This window comes from Cyanistes caeruleus, chromosome 20 (genome assembly GCF_971803275.1).
Source record: "Cyanistes caeruleus chromosome 20, bCyaCae1.hap1.1, whole genome shotgun sequence".
In the NCBI taxonomy this organism is placed as follows: domain Eukaryota; kingdom Metazoa; phylum Chordata; class Aves; order Passeriformes; family Paridae; genus Cyanistes; species Cyanistes caeruleus.
In genome coordinates, this window is record NC_141720.1 from 4,254,358 (window position 1) to 4,275,293 (window position 20,936).

Below are 20,936 nucleotides of genomic sequence, written 5' to 3' on the forward strand. Positions count from 1 at the left end.
GAAAGGAGTCAGAGCTGTTCAGAGAAGAGCATCTCAAGACACACACTGAGCAGAAAAATGAGATTAAAAGTTGTCCTTTTTAAGCTAAACAAGAAATAGCTTAACCTTAGTTCATAATGAAGAAAAGCCAGAGAAAAGCAAGATGACAGAAGCAGGGCAGGTCAGGCTGGCTGTGAAGGGAGATTCCAATGATAAAGCATAAACTTTGTTTACCAATGGTGAATTTGCCAGTGGAGAAGTTTGCTGATGACACACAAATGAGAAGTTCCATTTGAAGAGGGATTTGACTGTTTTCTAAGAAACTGGAGAGTAAACAGCATTTTTTTCCTTGGTTTTTGGAGTGTCAAACTTGACCCTGAGCTAACTCTGATCGGTGACAAGGCTCTTCAATCCCACGGATTCTGGGAGAATGGGAATAAAAATGTCCTGATTTGGTCTGTAGAAAGGCTCCTCTACAGTGATGCCACCACATGCTGCAAATGAGGACTTACTCCCCTGGCTACATTTCTGAAATATCACAGAACACAGTTGTAGAATTCTCTGGAGTTGGACCTTTGAGGATCATCTCATTGCACCCTCCCCCCTTTTTTTTTATTTTTGGGATCCTCAGTGACAAGTCCCCCTGTGAAGCTGCTCTGATGGGCTCTGCACAGTACAATTACATTCAAATGACAATTTTATTTTTTTTAAAATCCCAAACATCCCAAACTCTAAAAACAAATAAGCAAACAAAATCCCCTTCCATGAAATCCTGATTCAATCACTTCATTTTATTTCCCACTTGTGGGGGAGGGTGGGATTTATTTCACCAGTGGGTGTATAAATATTGACTTATTGACTAGATTTTTTTTATTATTATTTTTATTTTTTTAGGAAGAGAGACACAACCAGGTCTCTTATTAGTTCTTACCCAAACATCAGTAAATACTGCCTTTCTGCAGTGGTCCTGTTTGGAGAGCTTTGCCAAATACTATTGCTGTTGAAGTAGAGAGAGAGAGAGTGTGCAGATGTGGAGAAGTGTGTTTGCAGTAAGAAAAAAAAAAGCCTATTAGCTTTGAAGCAGATTTGTATACTCTGGGTTAACACACTGAGTATGTCAGAAGAGACCTTCTTTGTGGAAATGGGCTGTGTTTCTGCTTTATGTGTTAACAATTTGAGTGAAGTATGAAGAAATCGAGCATTGTTCTGCCCTAAGTGCACAGATTGCGTTTCAGTCGGCGCAGATAAAGCACCAGGAACTGTCTGCTCTGCTCCAGGAGATGGATTTGAATTGCATGTTTAATCAGCAGGGCTTCTTTTTTTGTTTCATACACAGGCCTTTACAGCCAGGTAAAACTGAGCAGTCTCTAATGAACTGTGCATCTGGAGGATGGCAGGTTGTGCTGAATATAAAACTGGTTGGGAAATAGATTTACACTTGCTCCTGCATCAGGGGCTGCTGCCAGCTGCACAGTGAAGCAATAACAGCCACTGGCAGTGCTTGCTGTCTGAAGGTCTTAAACCTCTTTACACATAAGATGATCTATATCACAAGCTTCACTTTAGAGACGAGAAAATAATGGCACAAAAGCAATGGTTTAAGTTGCTGCAGGTCACTGGAGCAGTGAAAGCCAAACCTGAACCCTGTTGGGATCTAGGTTAGCGTGTCAGCCTCAGCATGCTCAGCACCAAACAGCCTCCAAGGCAGGAGTGACCCCTTCTCCAGCCCCAGCACTTCTCATCACAGCAGAGGTGAGCAGATGCTCACGGAACAGCTGAGAACCACTGCAGGAGGAACTGGTGCTGCAGCAGTTGTGCCTTAGATTAGGTTCAGCAATTCCTTGTTATGGCTGGGTCATATCTTAAAATTACTCTGATTACACAAACCAAATTGCAGTTGTTTTTTGGTGTTGATCTTTCAGGATGTAGCAGAGCACAGGCTTTTGTTTAATGTACACATGTGTTTGTGCAAGAGCTGCCTCCTCCTTGTCACTGCTAAAGGAGCTTTCAGTGAGCCCAGTGCAGAAATTCTCATCTCACATCTGGCCAGTCTCACCCCTCCTTCACTTTGCCCTGGACTTATCATTTCCACTTCAGCTTCTTCCTGCAGGTATGATTTCCCTTTGCACAGCAAACTGCTCCCACAGGTCTGCCCAGCAACAGGACACAGGGTTATCTTCCTACAGCAGTGGGAAACAAAGAATACATCTTGCTTAGACAGTAGAAAAACTACCTTTTGGATTTAAATACTATTACCTTAACTTTTTGTAATGACCAACATTTGCTTTGATGTTTTTTAAGCTGTTTTCCCTCTCCCTTCCCCACTGAAACTACTCAGAATCTGACTCAGGCTTAGTTTCTGCCTTGCACAAAACCTTTGTTCCAGGCATTTGTGCTGTAACACACCGCCTTCTCTTGAAGGCCAAGATCTTGTACCCATTTCCATCTCCCTTTGAACTCTGCCTTGAGGCTGCCTGGGTGTGCACATGAGCTCCAGCTGCCCCCAGCACTGTGTTCTCACCCTTAGGCTTGTTCCTCATCCTCAGAGCAAAGAGCATCCCTGCTCCAGAAGGACCTGGAGTGACTGCAGCTCCCAAGCCCAGAGTGTTCAGCACAGGTCAGGTTCACCTCTCCCACATCAGTTGTGTGCTGTGGTGCAGGGTTGTGGGTGCACCAGTGTCACTGGGATATCCAGAAGGCTGGCAGACCCCACTGGGACTGGGCAGTGCTGCCTCAGACTCATAAGGGTTGTGCATGTGTGACCTGCAGAATCCACACTGAAATTCTGCACACTGGTGTGTGCTCCCTGCCATGGCAAATTGCTGTCATAGCAGCAGCAGCCACAGTGGCAGTTGTCCTTTTGTCCTTAATCTGCAGGAAATTATTTAGATCAGCAGGCACTTTTATGTGCTGGTGCCATTTCTTTGCTGAGGGGGAAGGCACTCTCAGGGTGGTTCTGTTTCATGAAGAAGAGATATGCTGGCTCTTTAGAGAGCTCATGTTACCTGCACTCATCCAGGACAGCACTAAGCCATCTCCATGAACTCCTGGCATGAACAAACTCCTTTGGCACACTGGTGGGAAAAGTGCTTGTGCTTGCTGATGCATTGCTGCATTTAACTAGCGAACCTCCAGACAGGGAGAACTGCTCCCTGTGCCCGTGTGCAGCAACCCAGAGGGCATTTAATGGTGAATTATTTTTTCCCCTCCATGACAAAAGGGTAAAATGCATCTTGGTATTCTTCTGTTGAAATGCAGGATCAGCCACAGGCAGCAGAGCAGCCTGGTCTGGTGCTTAGACTGGAGAACACAGCTCCAAACTGGCTGCTGGTGTTGATTCTCTTGTGTTTTCCACTAGCACCAGTGACTGAATAGGTCCTAAACCAGAGAGAGAACAGATGGACAAACAGGGAAATAAAGGGATATTCACAAAACCAGGCAGTCCTTGCCTGATGCCTTAAAGGCAGTCAGGATTTAGGAACTGTAATATCTTCCTGTCAAAGCCTGGTGATGCATTATGCAGTCAGGGCTGACCTGTCAGCCCAACGCTGCTGCTGCTGCCATCAGCTGAACAATCATTTCACAGCCATCCTGTAAAACTGGAGCTCTCCAAATACCTAAGTGCAAGGGTAGGACAGAGCTGTAACCAGCAGGGCAGCCTTAACTCGGGAAGGGTGGGCTTGGACTCGTGTTGCTGCATTGTGTTCCCTCTCATTGCGAGGGGAAAAGGCTGCATTTAATGATTAACAGCCATCCCCACCTCTGGGCTGGCTGGGCAGCCCGGTGTGATATGGTGCAGTTGGAAAGCACAGAAAGATCAGTCTCTGCCAGACGTGGCATCCCCACAGCACCGGCCAGCAGACAAAAGCCTTTAGTGTTCCCAAAAAGAATTTAAAACATTTTACATCAAAAGGCTGCAGAAGTTCAAACATGTCACCGGCAGCCTGTGGTACAGGACAGGAATGGCTTTGTCAGGAAGGCTGTGGAGAGGGGGGGAAATAACACTGAGCAGCAATTCTGTTACATACAGGATTTTCAACCTTTCTGTACATCTCCTCTATAATTAATACTTTCCACAGTGCACTGGGAACAATAAACACAACCCACAGCAGCTTTTGGATCATGAATAGCTGTCAAACAGCAAACCCTAAACCCAGGAGTGCTGCACATTCTGCTCCTCTGCAGAAACCTCCTAATCTTGCAGTGATGGCTGAAACCAGAGAGAGCAAATTAGGAGCATCCATGGTCCAGGTCCCAGCTGGGCCACCTTCTGCCTTCCTTGAGATCTTGACCCTGCCGTGGATGGTGAGACTTCTCAGCAGGCACATGAAGCTCTTCAGCAGGTTTCTGCTCCTGGTCATGTCCCTACAAGGTAGGGAAGACTTTAATCCAGGGCTTGAGCTAGTGCCAGGCATTTGAGTAGAGCTCATGGATGTGAGGAGTGCTAGTAGAGCCATGTTACGTGCAGGAGCTGAATAGAAAAGTTGTGTAGGGATTAGGAAATCCTATACAGGGAATTACATACCTGAGAGAGCACTGCAGCCAAGTATGGGGGGAGAAAAAGGGATAGAAATGGTAGCTTTGGCAGAAACACCTCGGTGCCAGCCCAGTGCTCAGTCCCTGCCCGGGGGGCTCTGGCTGCCGAGGCTGCTGCTGTTTGCTGAGTCAGCACTCCTTCCCTGCCTGGGCTGGGCTGGCAGAGCCCTGCTTTGTGCCCACCAATGTCCCATCCCTGCCGGCCCTACAGGCGTGGATGAGCCCTGCCCAGTGCCCTGCTCCGTGCAGAAGCCAGGGCTGTGCCCCCCTGCCATGAGAGCATCACCCCCATGGCAGAGCCGCTTCCCTTCTCCTGCGCCTCTGGATGCTCCTGCTCCGGGCTGGATCCTCAGCCCAGCAGGGAGTGAAAGGCTCTTTATCCCACCTTTCCTTCATGTGTTTGTTTGATCCCTCCCACGGGTTTTTCCTGTGCCGTGGTTTTCGCTTTCTGCCTGGTTATGCCACGGTTTTTAAACCTGAATGGAGTATTTATCTAAATATATCCAAACACATCCCTATAATTCCTTGTGAGCTCTGAGGGCAGCGAGTGATCCAGGGTACTTTTTGGACTTGGAAGTGTGATCCAGAGCTGTCCTGCAGGCCAAGCCAGAGTGGGCTGGAAGGTCTGGGTTAGTCTGGGATTCCTCTGGAGCCGGCTGTGTCACACAGGAGAGCTGTGCCACCACTTGCTGTGGCTCCCAGCTGCCTCCACACTCGCTTTTCTAAGAGGAGCAAAGAGACAAAATTATATTAATGAGAGCCTTGATGCTTAACCAGCTACAGCTCCTGAGGAGAGGTGGGTACTGGTTCTTCTGGAAAGTGGCTAAATATGGGTGAATATTTAAGATGCTGTATTTGTGCAGGCTGTAATGGCAAGCTGCTTTTTTTGAGAGAGAGTGTTTCATCAAAAGCAAGTGTTCTGTTCCATATTACCCCTGTTGTGTGGTGGTATTTCCTCCTCCCCTGTACTTTTTATTTTTTGGCTAATTAAACTATTCAATTCCCTTTTTTCTTTTTCTTCCCTCTTTTTTTTTTTCATTTCACTGCTGTGCTGTTTTACTTCAGTTTATTTAGTGTTTTTAAATGGCTTCTATTTAAATTTGGAAGGGAAGAAAAATAAATCCACTAAATATTTCTATTCAGATCATATGTTGTGGCTTTTCTCTTTTTGAAGAATGAGGTCTAATTTTTGAACCTGAATTCACTTGGCACAAGTCTTGGCTTCAGCAATGTTGGGTTTCCTTTTGTTTTAAACTAATTCCCTTTTTCCTACTGCTGGGATACATTTATGTCTTCGTGCTAGCAAAGCTTTTAGGCATGTGTTTGGTTTGAAAATGTTCATTGGAGCAAATATGAGTGGAGGACTTGAGGATGAGGCTGTCAGTGAGTTTTATGGTGGTCCTTGGTGTGAGATGCTGTGGACCTGAAGCACCATCAGTCCTTTCCCACTGCACACCCACTTTGGATAAGTTTTTGCAAATAGATGTAGCACATCATTTTCCTTTCCTTTTTGTCCCTCTCTCTGAAAAGCCAGGCCTTGTTTCTTTCTGGGCAGGGTGGGGTTTGGGTTTTTCTGAGGGAAAAGGAGTTTACTAAATATTTGCTGCATTCAGAAGAGAGAAAAGGTAGAAATAAGCAGGAGAATCCAAGGTGTATTCAACAGCAGAGAGATTAACCCACGATTATTTGCAAAGTTGGGGGTTTATTTAATTGATTAAAGCTTTATCTTAAACACTTCAGCATGGCTAGAATACGTTTCTCTGTGAGGAATGTGTGACTGAGTGACATGGAAAGAACAGCTGGGGGAAAAAATAGCTAAGAAAAGTAGAGATTTTATGGTGTTTCTGACAAGCTGTGTCACTGCCTGCTGTCCCTAAAGTCACAGTCCTCAAAGCTGAACTGTTTTGGGTCATCTGAGTTCCTGGGTTTGAGACACATTTTTCTGTGAATAGGAATTTTTTACAAGTATCTGGATGTGTAACTGAGCTGCACCCTTCTGAGGTGGTTTTCTGAAGGACAGAGGAAGTGGGAGGCTGTTAGTTAACCCCAGTCCCAACGCTGCTTGTTTCAAATTGTTTTGCCATTGCTACTTAAGACTATTTAAAACTACTTAAAACTACTCATCTGCTATAGCAAGAAAGGAAGCAAAATGTAGATACTTCAGAGCAAAGGTATGAATAAAATCTTCTGCCTATAGAAACTGGGAGATGCAAAACCACAGCCCCAGCAAGCAACCACAACTAAGCCAAATGTATGCATTAAGGGAGAGAAGCCCTTAGCATGCATGGTAGCAGAAGATGTCATATGGGAGATCTGATTTATGGTGGAAACCTCAGCTTTTGGCCACGCTCTGAGGTCAGGTTTTTGAGTAAAGCCTGCATTGCTGAGTGAGGCCGGTGGGTCCTCGCATTTTCTGGTGTGAATGTGATGTCACATCACTCCCCTCTAGCCTCACGCACCTGGGTCGATGTGGGGTCCTGTTTGTGGCTGTGTATTTTTCATGGGGAGTGTTTAAGTTTAGTGCCTGTGCCCAGGTCTGAGCCCTTTTCCATCTCAGGGGGCAATGCAGTGAGATACAGACCACCTTTGTGGAGGGAGCCCCTGGGGCGGGATGGCAGCTCTGATGGCAGCCCCAGACTGGTGTCTCCCATCTGTACTGGGTGCTCAGCACCTCGCAGGACCTGCCCTGTGCCCTGCAGCCCCATCCCCTTGCCCTGGGGGTCCTGCAGCCCCTGCAGCCCCGTTCCCTTGCCCTGGGGGTCCTGCAGCCCCTGCAGCCCCGTTCCCTTGCCCTGGGGGTCCTGCAGCCCTGTTCCCTTGCCCTGGGGGTCCTGCAGCCCTGTTCCCTTGCCCTGGGGGTCCTGCAGCCCTGTTCCCTTGCCCTGGGGGTCCTGCAGCCCCTGCAGCCCCGTTCCCTTGCCCTGGGGGTCCTGCAGCTCCTGCAGCCCCATCCCCATGTCCTGGGGGTCCTGCAGCTCCTGCAGCCCCGTTCCCTTGCCCTGGGGGTCCTGCAGCCCTGTTCCCTGCCCTGGGGGTCCTGCAGCCCCTGCAGCCCTGTTCCCTTGCCCTGGGGGTCCTGCAGCCCTGTTCCCTGCCCTGCCAGTGCCCACGCAGCCCCTGACCCGCAGCCCTCCCCTCCTGGTGGGGTGCCCGGGGTGCCCCTGCCCGGCGGCAGCGCTGATCCTGCCCCTCGGAGGCTGGATCTCTGCTCATTAGCTGCTGTTTGCTGAAACCGGATACCTGGGGCACCCCCGCCAGCCCGGAGTCCCCGGGCTGCAGCTATTTAAAAGGACAAGGGCAGCCTCAGAACTTCCACCTCTTTCACATCCATGTCCCTCCCAGCGCCCGCTCCCAACCGCCCTTCTCTCCTGGATCCCTGCAGCATCCATGACCCACCCGTGGAGCCACGGCCCGAGGGGGACGAGTCCGCGGCAGCCCCGGGGAAGGATTATCTGCTGAATTTGGGGGATTTGGGGGGACCCCAGAGAGCCCCGGCTGGCTCCGGGCCCCTCACCCCGGCCGCCTCTCCCGGGCTCTCGGAGCAGGAGACACCTTGAAGGGGAAGGAGGGAGGAAAGGGCTTTGTTTGAGTTTTCTTTTTTCCTCCTTTTTTTTTTTTTTTTTTTCTTTAATTTTTTTTTTATTTTTATTGTTATCATCATTATTTTTTTAAGAAGTAGCAATTGCCGTGAGCTGCTGGGACAAATGAATGCCCGCGGCCATGGGGCTGCCCGGAGATGCTGCTCAGCCTCTCGCCTCTCTGCAGAGTAAGTGCCAGGGCAGAGGTGATGCCGGGGGGAGGCAGCGGGGCAGGGGCACCCAGGGGTGCCAGGACAAGGTGGGACTGCAGCTCGGAGCTGCCCTCACCTGCCTCAGGGGATCCCAGGGAGCTGCAGCGTTTGCTGGGGCCAAGAACGACCTGGGGCTGCACGGTTGGTTGGGTGGGACTTTGGATGAGGAGGGGAAGCGGGGATGAAGGTTTTATCCGCCTGTGGAAGTCCCCTCTCCTGGCAGAGCTGGCCAAGCAGACTTGGGATCCAACTTGTTCTGGTGGACCTTCTGTAGGAAAACTCACGCCCCTGTTCCTGCCTCCCGGGATGCAGATTCCATCCCTTGGTGCTGGGGCAGAGGGGCTCTGGAGATGCCCTGGGGAAGCAGAGCAGCGCAAGGAGGGGAACAGGGCTTTGGGGGACTGAGTCCCATCCACAGGCTCCCAGCTGCCTGCAGCAAGCGCTGCTCCCAAGGGAAAAGCCATGTCAGGTACTTTATAAGGTGGCCCTGGACAGGTGAGTGCAGGGGGCTGTAATTTCCATCAGCAGCCTCCCTGAAGAAGGGCCTGTGCTTCCCTCTCTGGCCCCTGGACGGGGTCTTCAATTCTTTCCCCACAGTTCTTCTGGCCAAAAGAGTCTCTTTCCCTTTTTTTTATTTATTTTTTTTTTTTTCCAAATTATTTATTTATTTTGCATAATTTCTCGTAAATGCTTCACTATTACAGAGGAGGGCAGCAGAGAGAGAAAGTAAGGACATCCTTAAATAATTTTCATTTCTCAAAATCTGCCTTTTCCTCTTCTCTCTAAGTCCAGAGGAGAGATCCTTGGGGGGTGGGAGGCACATCTGCATTGCAAATAAAAATAATAATTACAACCACCAACCAACCAACAACAAAAAAAGTAACAGCTAAGAAAAAACACTTGAAATCACGGACTTTGGGAATCAGAGATCACAGAAATTGCACTATTTATAAGGAGAGGAAAAAAAAAGGCAAGAAATCCAGCGACCATGGGCCAGCCTGGCTTCCTAGAGTGTACTTTGTGTTCTCTCTCCTTTTTCCAAGGTAATTGCAGTCTGCCGAGAGGGAGTTAAATGGGATTAAAAGATCTGTGTAAGCAAAAGGACCCAGAAGAGAAGGAGGAAGGAGTGAGCCGTCCGGGCCAGGGGTGTCTGTGACACAGCTGAACCCCTTAGCGAGGCAGAGCCGAGCTCCTGGGAAGGATGTACCCACAAACCGCCTTATCCCCCGATTTCTGATGGATTGCCGCAAAAATTGCCCGACAGAGACAATGCACTAAACGTGATGGAGCCGGAATCAGAGCCGGTCTCCAGACTCAGAGCTACAGCGGCAGGCAGGGGGTGAGTACAAACTCCTTCCCGGCGCTGGGGAAGGGAATCCCGGGCGGGCCGGGGGTGCCGGGGGTGCCGGGATTTGGGAGCGGGCTGGGGGAAGACATTCCTCTGCCAGGGGATGATGTGAAAACTCCTGGTCTGGAGAGGAGAATGGGCTGGGAGCAGGGAGGCCACGCTGCGGAGCGGGAGAGGGGGAAACGGGGCTGCGGTGTGCGGGGGGACGGCCGGGAGGAGCCCCCCCAGCCCCCCCAATTGCCACGCACCGGGAGAGGGGATCCCAGCGCCGGGAGCTGCCCCGGGGTAGCCCCCAGGCTGATGCAGGAGCTGGAGATCCGCTGCCCCTCGCAGCCCTGCCCGGGCACGGGGGGGTCCCAGCCCCTCCTGGCAGCGGCGGCTGCTGCTCCTCGGCCGGGGACACGGGGACACGGGGACACGGGGACACGGGGACACGGGGACACGGGGACACGGGGACCTGGGTCTGGCCGCGGGAGGTGGGAGAGCCCGGAAGGCTGAGGCACGGCGGAGGTGAGCGGTGGCAGCTCTTCATGTGCTCGGCACACACAAAACGCTGCTCCCTCTCCATCCGTGTGTGGATGAAAAGATCCCGGCACACACCCTGCCCGTCCCCCTTCCCCCACAGCTGGGACCAGATTTTACTGTTTTCACTGTTAAATGCCTTGTTGGGGGTGGATTTGTTGTTGTTGTTGTTATTATTTCCCTGGGAGCCCGCAAAGGGTTAATTTAATCCCGCTGGCTGCGTTGTCGGATGTACTGATGATTTACCGACACTCCCTTGGAAAGGCTGGGATTCTTCTGCCTGGCAGTTTGAAAAAGTTGTGTACAGGATCCCTCTGCTCGGCTGGGCTGGGAGATGGGGGAAAGGAGGGGAAGGTGGCGAGGGGATTTGGGGGCAGCCCCCTCCTCCCCCGGGGTCATCCTGCTGCCGCCCCTTTCCCAAAGCCGGAGCTGGGTGAATGTGCGGCTCCCTTTGGAGGCTCCGTCTGTGTGTGGAGTTACACGGACAGCCCAGACCCCTTCCCAGGGGCTGCAGCTGCTCTGCTTGACAAGTTTTCTGTGTGTTTATATACTCACAAGGACTGAATCTCAGTGCTTTAGGGTTCTTGTGGTGTGGGGTTTATGTTTGGGGTGGGTTTTTTTTGCGTGGATGTGGCTGTGGCGTGTCTGGAGACGCTGGTCACTGCAGCATCTCCCACTTACATCTCTCTGCTGCTGGGCATGGTCTGGGAGAGCCGTGCAAGGGTGGCTGGCAGCAGGAAGGGAGCAGCCCAAAGGGGAACAGGCAGATAAAGGTTGCTTTGAAGGAGCAGGAGTGTCCCAGCGAGGGGACGGGCAGACACTTGGCACAGCCACGGACACAGCAGCAGCTGCTCGGCCCGGCCGGGATCGAGCTCCGGATGAGCACACGGAGATCCTGCTCGGCTCCCAGGTGCTGCTTGAGGACAAATCGGAGCCGTGCGAGCACAGGTTCAGCAAGGAGGGCACCAGGAGCTGGCAGCGTGGCTGCCGGGGATCTGCTGCCGGTTCTGCTCAGGGTGTCCCGGGCTGCCCCAGCCCTGCTGCGGGCTCGGAGCCCTGCGGTGCCGTGGGAAATGTGCCTTTGCTCCGTCCCGCTGCCTCGGAACCAGCGCCTTTTGTTCCAGGGGCTTCCCCGGCCTGTCCCCCTGCCATGTGCTGCTGCGGTCCCTCCTCAGCAGAGGTCGCTTGTTGTCCTTCGCATCATCTCCCGGAGGGATTTCTGCTGCTGGGGTTTGACAGAGCGCCCCGCATCCCCCCGCATCCCCCCCCATCCCCCCGCATCCCCCCCGCATCCCCCCGCATCCCCCCCGCATCCCCCCGCATCCCCCCGCATCCCCCCCGCATCCCCCCCGCATCCCCCCGCATCCCCCCGCATCCCCCCCGCATCCCTCCGCATCCCCCCCATCCCCCCCGCATCCCCCCGCATCCCCCCGCATCCCCCCCGCATCCCCCCCGCATCCCCCCCGCATCCCCCCGCATCCCCCCCGCATCCCCCCCGCATCCCCCCGCATCCCCCCGCATCCCTCCGCATCCCCCCCGCATCCCCCCCGCATCCCCCCCGCATCCCCCCGCATCCCCCCCGCATCCCCCCCGCATCCCCCCCGCATCCCCCCCGCATCCCCCCGCATCCCCCCGCATCCCCCCGCATCCCCCCCCATCCCCCCGCATCCCCCCCGCATCCCCCCGCATCCCCCCCGCATCCCCCCCGCATCCCCCCCGCATCCCCCCCGCATCCCCCCCGCATCCCCCCGCATCCCCCCCGCATCCCCCCCGCATCCCCCCGCATCCCCCCCGCATCCCCCCATCCCCCCGCATCCCCCCGCATCCCCCCCGCATCCCCCCCGCATCCCCCCGCATCCCCCCCGCATCCCCCCATCCCCCCGCATCCCCCCGCATCCCCCCCGCATCCCCCCGCATCCCCCCGCGGCTCATGGACACACCTTGGACAGGTGCTCTGAGCCACCTCTGTCCATGTCCTGGGCTCCTGGCGTGGGGAGGGCTGTGCTGCCCGAAGGCAGCTGGTGATGGGAATGTTCTGGTGCGTTCCTGTGTGGCACCGGGGGTCCCTCTTGTACCATCGCTCCTGGGGTTTCTTCTGGAGCAGGGCTGGTGCTTGGGGAGCTGGGGCATGTACAGGAGACCTGTGGGTGACAGAGGGAGGGCTGGCTCCCCAGGGGAGGAGCGGCAGTCACAGAGTATGCTTGAAGGCTTGAGCTGCCAAAGTTTGTAAAACCAGAAGAACACAACATTTTACAGGCTCTTCAAGCTTGATGTGCCCCTCTTGGTCATTTCTGCTGATGCATTTTTGGTGAGGCCCTCCCAGAACTCAGGGGAGGGTTTGCACTCCACTGCACATCGAGCACATGTCCAGGCTGTGTCAGTGTGCTTGTGCTGCTCTGGCCCATTCTAGCCCCAGGTCCACATGCTGGCCATGCAGGAGGCTCGATGCTCCTGGAGACCTCTGATGGTGACAGCCTGCTGTCACAGCCCTGGGGTGCTGGCACAGTGCTGCTCTGGGGCTGCCTGGCCCATCTGTGTGCTGGATGAGAAAGCTGCACACGTGGTACTACAGCATCCATCAAGGTGGGGCAGCCACTGGGAAGGCCTGAAGGGAGGCATGGACTCTTTCTAGGAGGAAAAGAAGATTGCTTGCAAGCTGGGAAGGTGGTCTGGGGACAGATTATGGCATTGCTGGACAAATTCACCCAATAGGGTGGCAAATGATGTGTGTGCTGGGTGCTTGGGGGTAGAGAAGAGGCAATTGCACCTGGAGATGTGTTCCACGAGGGACAGACAGCATCATAGTCCAGGACCACCCTCTCCTGCAATTCCCAGGTGTCTGAGCATGTGCTTCATTAAAATAAAGCTCCAGCTTCATCTCCTTTCTGCAGTGGGTTGAGGGGTCAAAATCTGCCCTTCTTAATATTTGTGTTCATGGAGATTGTGTTACTGACTGAACGCTGCCCAGGTTTGTGGTGAGAGGTTGTCGGAAATCCATGCCTAGGGACAAACACAGGATTTGTGGGTTTGGTTTTTTCCCTTCCCTTTCTTTGCCAATTTGTTGGGGGCATAAGTAGAAATGATGGACGCTTTTACTGAAGTGCAAATGGAAACAATGGGGAATTCTATATGGCTCTGCCAAACCCCATTCACAAAATGAAGGAATGCAAAGGCGTTTGTTGGAAGGACAAAAAAGGAGTTAGATGACAGATCACGCTTAGCACTTGTGTTTGTCCAGGGCTCCAGTTACTGGAGAACACAAAAGCCAGGGCTGGCACTGAGTGCTGTCACTTCACACAGCAGCAAAGTCAATATCCCAGACAGGCAGGGATGGGGAGAGAAGGGGAGGCCGAGTAATGGGTTCCCAGGGAAGATCCTGGCTGTGGAGAGCTGCTGGGAGCTGCCTGGGAGGTGTTAGGGTCACATCAGTCTGGCATCCCTCAGGGGAGGAAGCAGGTTGGCAGCAGGAGGAGCTCAGCTCTGGGCAGTGAATTCACAGCCTCTGGTTCCTGTGTATTCCTGTCCTCACAGTCAGGGGGACAGGGACCAGTGGTTTTGGACCCTTCAGCCTCTGCCTGCAGGTGCCAACCTAAACCCCTGAGAGGAGGTGTGAGGTGTCTGCAGGAGGTCACCCTGGCTATGCTGGAGCTCCATGCCCACCTCCTGTTCACTGCAGGTCAGGATGACCCTCCTGGAGTCATCCAAAGAGGAGCTGTAGGTGCCAGATGAGCAAATATCAAATGCAGGCCTTTATGGATCCAGCTCCCCTGCTACACCTCCCAGTAGACCAGGATGGTCTAAGCTCTATCCAACCTGGCCTTGAACACTTCCAGGAACAGGGATTTAATTTTTCCTTACTTAATATTGACATTTTCTAGATCACTCTGTTTTCTTAGTGTTTTTAAATTACCTTAAGAATGGATTTCTATGGGCCATATCTCTTTGCCTGTTCAATACTTTTCCTTAAAAATGTAGTTGCTGAATGAGGATTAAAAACTAACAGTATTTCAATTGGTTCAGAAACTTAGCCCTTATCACACTGGGGTTTGCAGCACTGCCTGTGTACAAAATCTTTGCCTGGAGGTGTAAGTCAATACCTCGTTTATACTGCAGGAGAGGAGAAGAAAAGGACTGAGCAGGGTCAATATGGGGACATCTACACAGTTGTGTGTTTCCATTGCTCTTGCCAGAAATGGAGGGGGAGTGGAGAAATGCCATCATTTCCAGAAGCCCCAGAAGCTCCACAGAGGAGGTTACTGCTATAAAATAAGATTTCTGCCCCAAAAAGCTGGGATGGAATCGATGCACAGTACAATTTAAAGCATCAGTTTATAGGTTGTGATTTGCTTCCTGTTGTCTGTCAAAACTGCTTGGGTGTCTTATAGAATATCACCTCCAGTTACGTGCAAGGGATCTTAAGCCACATGTGCATTTTCTCCTCTTTAAGATACACTGTCTGATCTACAGCTAGAAATGCAGATTTGCTTTTCTTGAAAAGCAATTTTCAGCCTCCAGCTGGCTTTGTGGTCTTTTGAACAGGAAGAAAGTACACCTGAATGGAGAAAAATGGTGGGGAATTGTTTTTCCACCTTGAAGTAATGCTTGCAATTTCAAAGCCATTTCCCCACTGTAGATGAGGGAGAAAAGAAAATAAAAAATTAAATGCTTCCATGGCCCCTTGAAATATTTCTTTCAGCTTCAACCTGCCATCAGAACAAACAAGATGTCAGAATCATTTGGACTTCTTATTTTAACGCAGGGCAAACCTTTTAATTAAAAAAACGCTGAAATTGCTCCAAACCAATTCCAGAAATAGTAGGGAATTAGCTGATCACAATTATTTTACAGGTTGCCTCAGCTTTGTCAAACTGGCACTTCCTTGAGGATAATTTGTGACCAAGTTTACCCTGAAAGCTGTGTTGTGTTCCTGTTGTCCTCAGTTCAGTGCAGGGCTTTATTCCAGCACTTGTCTGGTTAGAATTAGAATTAGAATGGAATCAGGGTGTTTGTGCTTCTCTGTCCCTCTCAGTTGCACTTCTCCTTGGACTTCTGGCACTGGTCAGTTCCCGTGGACTGATCCACAGGAGTTTGCCAAAAGTAGGGAAGTAAAATTAAGCTGTAGTCAGTAAGTTCAGTTTGCTATAAAGGGAGTTTGTGTCTGCATTGGAAAACTTGTAAGGCTCATGTGAGCTTACATCATGTGTGCTGTGGGGCACCTCTACACCCAGGGACTGCAGCAGTGGTTTGGCTTGGAAGGGACCATAAAAGTTCATCTTCATTTCACCCCCTGCTATGGGCAGGGACACTTTCCACTGTCCCAGGCTGCTCCAAGCCCTGTCCAGCCTGGCCTTGGACACTTCCAGGGATGGGGCAGCCACAGCTTCTCTGGCCAACTGGTGCCAGAGCCTGCCCACCCTCACAGGGAACAATTTCTTTCTAATATCGATTCTAAATCTTCCCACCTTCAGTTTAAAGCCTTCCTCTTTGTCCTGTCCCCCTGTCCAAAGTCACTCTCCGTCTCTCTTGGAGACTCTTCAGGCACTGGAAGGTGTTCTAAATTCTCTCTTGAGCATTTTCTTCTCCTGGCAAAAAGCCCCAGGATCCTGGTTGTGGTATTCACAGGCCCTATGAATAAAAGAAATAAACACCTTTAGTGGTACCTCTTGATAAAGTCTTAGTGGAAGTCATTGCTCATGGGAAGAAGCTGAGATAAAGGCAAGGTGGGTTTGATAGCTCTATATAAGGAGAAAAGTCTTCTTTACCCTCGCTACTCAAGCTGCTTATGCAGCTCTGTCCCTGCCGAGCTGTAACGGAAAAAGAGCCTGCATTAAAAATCCTGGGATAATTAACAGCCCCATCACTCACACGGCTGCCATTTGGAAGCTGCTTTTGCTTTTTCCATTAAGTTGGTAAATTTTGCCAAAGTGTTTTTCTTCAGCATTTTGGCACCCGGCCCCGCTCTCAACTCTTACGGTGTTGGCCGTGCAAGGGGTCCAGGAGCAGGGCTGGGGCCAGCTGGATCCCACACCGTTCATTCGTCTGCTTTATAGCCCGAGAGTGTCGCTGGAATGAAATTACGTGCTGGATTTTCCCCCAGGACTCGCTCTCCTCATTGTGTCAGTCAACAGGGAGTTCGGTTTGTGACGGTACCTCTCAAAAAAAAACAAAAAGTGGACGTCAGTGTGTTGTGAGCAGCAGTGGTTGTGTGGGTCTGATCCTCACCAGATCACAAGGGACTGCTGCTGGTGATGACCCCCCTTCCCTGCCCTCCTGTGCTCTCATCAGGCAGTCAAGCCCAAATGATGATACTCAGTCAGGTCTTTGCTCCATGCACACTTGCAGCTGTGTCCACATCTCAAACTCTGTTGGAGACGAGCACAGAATTTCAGGTTGTCTTGTGAAGTGGATTTCAGCCTCTCTCATGCAAAAAAAAAAAAAAAAAAAATTTAAAAAAAATACTGCCAGAGGTGGGCATGAAGAATCATCTTATTCTGGTTCCCTTCCTCCACTCCCTGAATGTACTGGGACAGCAGCTCTCCTTGGACCTGGCAGTGCCTTCAGCCTGACAGCTGTGTCCCAAGGGATGGAGCTGTCAGAAAAGAACCAAGGCTCCCCAGCTGGAGCTCTCTGGAGCGTGGTGAGAGTTTCCTGGTTAGGACATGGCTGGTTGTAGGACATGGCAAAAGAGCAGCAGGATTGGGCTATTCCTGGATGTTCTTTCATAAACTGAAACAGTCCCAGCACTCCTGAAATGTGCAGCCCGGTCAGGGTGATGGAAACAGCAAAGGAGGACATGGATTGCTTCAGCTCATTTATTTCCCAGTTGATGTGGAACCACTCCAGTATTTTATCTCAAGAAGCCTTAAAATGTTAGTTAGTGGCTGGATTCCTGGATGGCTTTTTACACTGAAGGCCAGGTTTCCCCACTGATGTAAATCACTGTGGCTTTGGTTCAGCTGTGGGAAAGGGTCTCCTGCACCAGGGAGGGCTGGCCCAGGGTAATATATTGTCTCAAGATGCTTTCTTGGGCTAAAGCTGAGGCTTGATGGCAGGAGAGGAGTGGTTAGATATATCACTTGTGTGTCAGATGTGGAGAGATGGGCAAGCTGCACTTTGGCTTAGCACAGCCCGGTGCTCACACTGGCTGGGCTGAAGTGACAACCTGTGCATGTCCCACACTGCTGTCTCTTCCTAATTTCTGCCAGTTCTTCCAGCAGCCTTTGCTGATGAAGCTGTTAAATATCCTTTCTAGAAGATGAGGGAATTCAATCTTCAAACTTTCCAATGACAGATTTAAGTGAGGCTAACCAAGGAGTTTCCCATGTTCTTTAGCTGGCTACAAATCAAGGAAGCTGATGGGTGAAGAGGGGGTTTAGCTACCTTTCTGGTAAAAGGTTTTTTTCCCTGAGCTGCTGTTTTCAGTGGCACTTGAAGGCTTAAAGCTGAGCTAACAGAGTAGTTTGTCAGATTCCCTCTCAGATGTGAAAGGGTCTGTGAGAGCACAGGGTTGGAAGTCTGTGGATCTCCCACTTTCTAAACTTTCCTGCCACACCAGGCTTGTGAGGAGGTTCTCAGTGGCTCAGCACAGGGTGCTGAGTGGTCAGAAGCTGCCCCCATCTTTGCATCTGGGTGTAAAATGAGAAACAGATCCACGTGGGATTTTGCATGCTTAGGATATTGTTAAGCACACAGTAAAGCATTAGGGCTCAGGAATTGTTTGCTGAGGTGACAGGGCACTGAGTGTCAGCCCATTTCCTACCTGTGTCCCCACAGCCCTGCAGGTGCACTCCTGGCAGGGCTTTAGGCCTCCCAGCTTTGAATGATTTCTCCATTCTCTTGCATTTCTGGTGGGGTGGGTGCCAAAGAGCAGCAGTAGCAAAGGCACTGATTGACCCAGCAGTGATGACCCTGCCTCTCTAAACACTGCTCCTTGTTCAAGGCCCCTAATATCATTGGGAAACCTCTCCATGAAGTTCAGTGGGCTTTAGATGACTTTGAAGCAGAAAAATAAGGTCTCAGCCAGAATCTGCTTCCTGGAGTCATGCTGACTCTCTCACTGCCTTTGCTAGACTTGGGACCAAGGAGAAGACCTTTAGCAATGGAATTAGTTTTGTTACTGCTCTTGTAGAAATGCATTGTTTTTTTTTCTTCTCTTCCAATTTTAGGGGATTCTGCTTTCTCTGGACTATATTGTGTTTTACCTGGTTCCTGGGATTCACACAGGGAAATTCTGAAGGTAAATTACTTTTTTTTCTTTTTTTCTCTTTCAACAAAAGTAAAAGTCAAGTGCTATGGTACCAGTGTAGGATTATAACTTAGCAATCAATGTCTGAGCCCAGAGCACAGTTAGATGCATTTATTGAGATGGTTGCAGTTTGGATGATATAGATGGTGCAGTTAACAGCTGGCAAAAGAACCAGGTTTTGTACAGGTGATTACGTGTCCCATGGGATTTCCAGTCTGTCTGTCTGGTGGAACTGGTGGGAGTGAAGCACTTTGTGTCTAAAATGTCACTGGCATCTACCTGCACTTGCCAGGACTTAACTGCTTTTAGAAACTGCCCCTTGGGACTGGGGCTTTATGGAATTAAATGTCTCTGGCAGACAGATTTTTCTTTGATTTTGGTGCACCCCAGGTGTGCCCCTGCCAGCACAGGGGATGTCGGGCATACAGAAATAATGTGAGTTCTAAAGGTGAAAGCAAATTTAAGGGAGGAAAATCCCACAGGGTTGGTTGAAAATAGAATGACTGTGTCTGGTTCAATCCCTGTGCTGTAAGGCAATATTCTATAGAGGAGTGACACCTTCAGCCTGTCCTTACACCCCTTCTCCAGGCGTCACCCCCCTGGTGCTGCCAGGAGCAGGACTAGGCTGAGGTACAATAATCAATGACCCTACAAAAGGAGGTGAAAAGCTTCAAAGTCAACAGAAACACACAAAAAAAAAAACAACCTCATCTTTAACAGTTGGTAGTGGGTGCTGAGCATCTCTGCAATATCTGTTTGTGAAGGAGCCTTCTCCTCTTAAAATAACACCTTTCCCACATGGATGCTTTACATGGCTGTTTGCTGGAAGTGATCAGCTTCCCCTGCCGTCAGCAGACAACACTAAGTGGACTAGCAGGCTCCAGGGCTCTCATCTCAGTCTCTAAAACATGAAGGAAAAATAGAAATTTGGTCAACACTCAGCTGTCAGCCAGCCCATGGACCACTTTTTACTGGGGGAGGCGGGGGAGAGTAGATCCCTGCCATCAGCAATTTTGAAAAATGTAATATTTTCCAAATTCTGCCTCCATACAAAGGAGGTGAACATCTGGCTGAATTACTTAGTCAAGCAGTTTTCAGAGCAAGTTTCATGTCAGCTCATAAAGAGGCAGAACAAATACTGTGTCTTGGCATCTAGCTTTTCAAGTAGATTATAATATGCTGTTTAGATTCACCTCTATCCATCATTTTACTCCTGTGGTAATTATGGGATGGGGCCATGTCTTTTGTTACCATCAATTAAAGCAAACTCTTTAATTTCACTCTCATTGTGTTTACCTCAGTGTAGTTGATTACTCCCCTCTGAGATACTTTCTCTGTGATAAAAGAACTTTTAAAAACTTGCCTGGTTTCCACACAGTGAGAGACAGCATTTCCTTCTGGGTGCCAGAAAATAAAACCTTCCGAGGAAGTAAAGGCTGTAAGAAAACATTGGTGACTTGAGGCTGTGTTATCACCCAGGATTTTCAAACATGAGATTCAGAAGCAGAACTTGTTCATAGGTCGGTGTGAGGATGAAATTAAGCCAGTGCTGTGGGTTTTGGAAAACACTGTGGCTGTTACTCTAAGGATTAGTAGTCTTCCTGTATGCAGGAAAATCAGAGAATACAGAGGATGATCTTTCCAGAAGTGTTACAAATCCAAAAGATTGTGGGGTGAGTTCATTTGCTGTGTGCTGACTAAGGGTCTGGGCAGTGACTTTTGGAACTGCTGCACTTATTCAACCCAATTTTAGCTGTGGGCATCACATCTTGGCTGTTGGAATCTGGGAAGCTGCAAGTTATTTCTCTCCTGCCTTTTGGCTTCTTTTTCTTATACAGCTTTTTGTGTGGGGAAAGGGGGAGGGAAAGAAAGAGATGGGAAGGAGAGCAATAAAATATTTTTTTTCCCCATTTTCAGAGATGATCATGTGGTTGTTCAGGAATCTCTGTGTATCTCACTTCATATACAGTATGATAGAAGAGTTTTTCCCAGTTGCTCAAATGTTGCTACAGGAATGTTGTTACTAGCTTTGAGGCACCTGGGATCAGGCAGCTCTAAGTGAATGTTCTTTTTAAATAATGTGTTTTGATGGAAAAATCCACAGAGGAAAAAGTTTGAAGGGGAAAAAAATCCTCTGCGAAACTTGGAGCTGCTTCAGGAAGTCAGAATTACCTTGCATTTTACATTAGTTGATGACATCCTGTATCCCAGGAGATGTGCCCCAACAGCCCAGGACAGTTGGATGAGATGGAGAAGAGATGGGATGGAGAGGAGATGGGCTGGGTGCACAGGAGCCCTGAGCTCTGTGCCTGGACCTAGTGCTGGAAAGTCCACATACGTGTCCTGCATGAGGGCTCTTTAATCGGATTTTGCGTAGGCTTCCAGAGTTTGGCTCCACCTTAGTGGGTTTTGAGGGAGAGGAGTGTTTGGGTTGTGCTTTTTTTCCTTGAGCACTCCTGGATGCCGTTGCTAACGAGGCGCTTGGATTGGGATTGCAAACAGCAGCAGCATCCTCT

At 50.5% G+C, this 20,936-nt stretch overlaps 1 protein-coding gene across 5 annotated transcripts in view; it reads left to right on the top strand.

The window, feature by feature from the left end:
- COL27A1 (collagen type XXVII alpha 1 chain) overlaps positions 1–20,936 on the top strand; it is a 184,895-nt gene that overhangs the window by 36,267 nt on the left and 127,692 nt on the right. For 2 of the 5 annotated variants that reach the window (XR_015278128.1, XM_023938096.2), the window contains exons 1-2: positions 9,122–9,644; positions 18,341–18,411. Coding sequence is in view for 4 of the 5 variants with exons in the window: in XM_023938096.2 (XP_023793864.2) it covers positions 9,589–9,644; positions 18,341–18,411 (127 nt within the window). In the remaining variant the exon portion in view is untranslated. Of the gene's footprint in view, positions 1–8,188; positions 8,282–8,526; positions 8,775–9,013; positions 9,032–9,121; positions 9,645–18,340; positions 18,412–20,936 lie in introns of those variants that run through there. The other 3 variants (XM_023938094.2, XM_086857913.1, XM_086857914.1) reach the window with 3 other exon arrangements.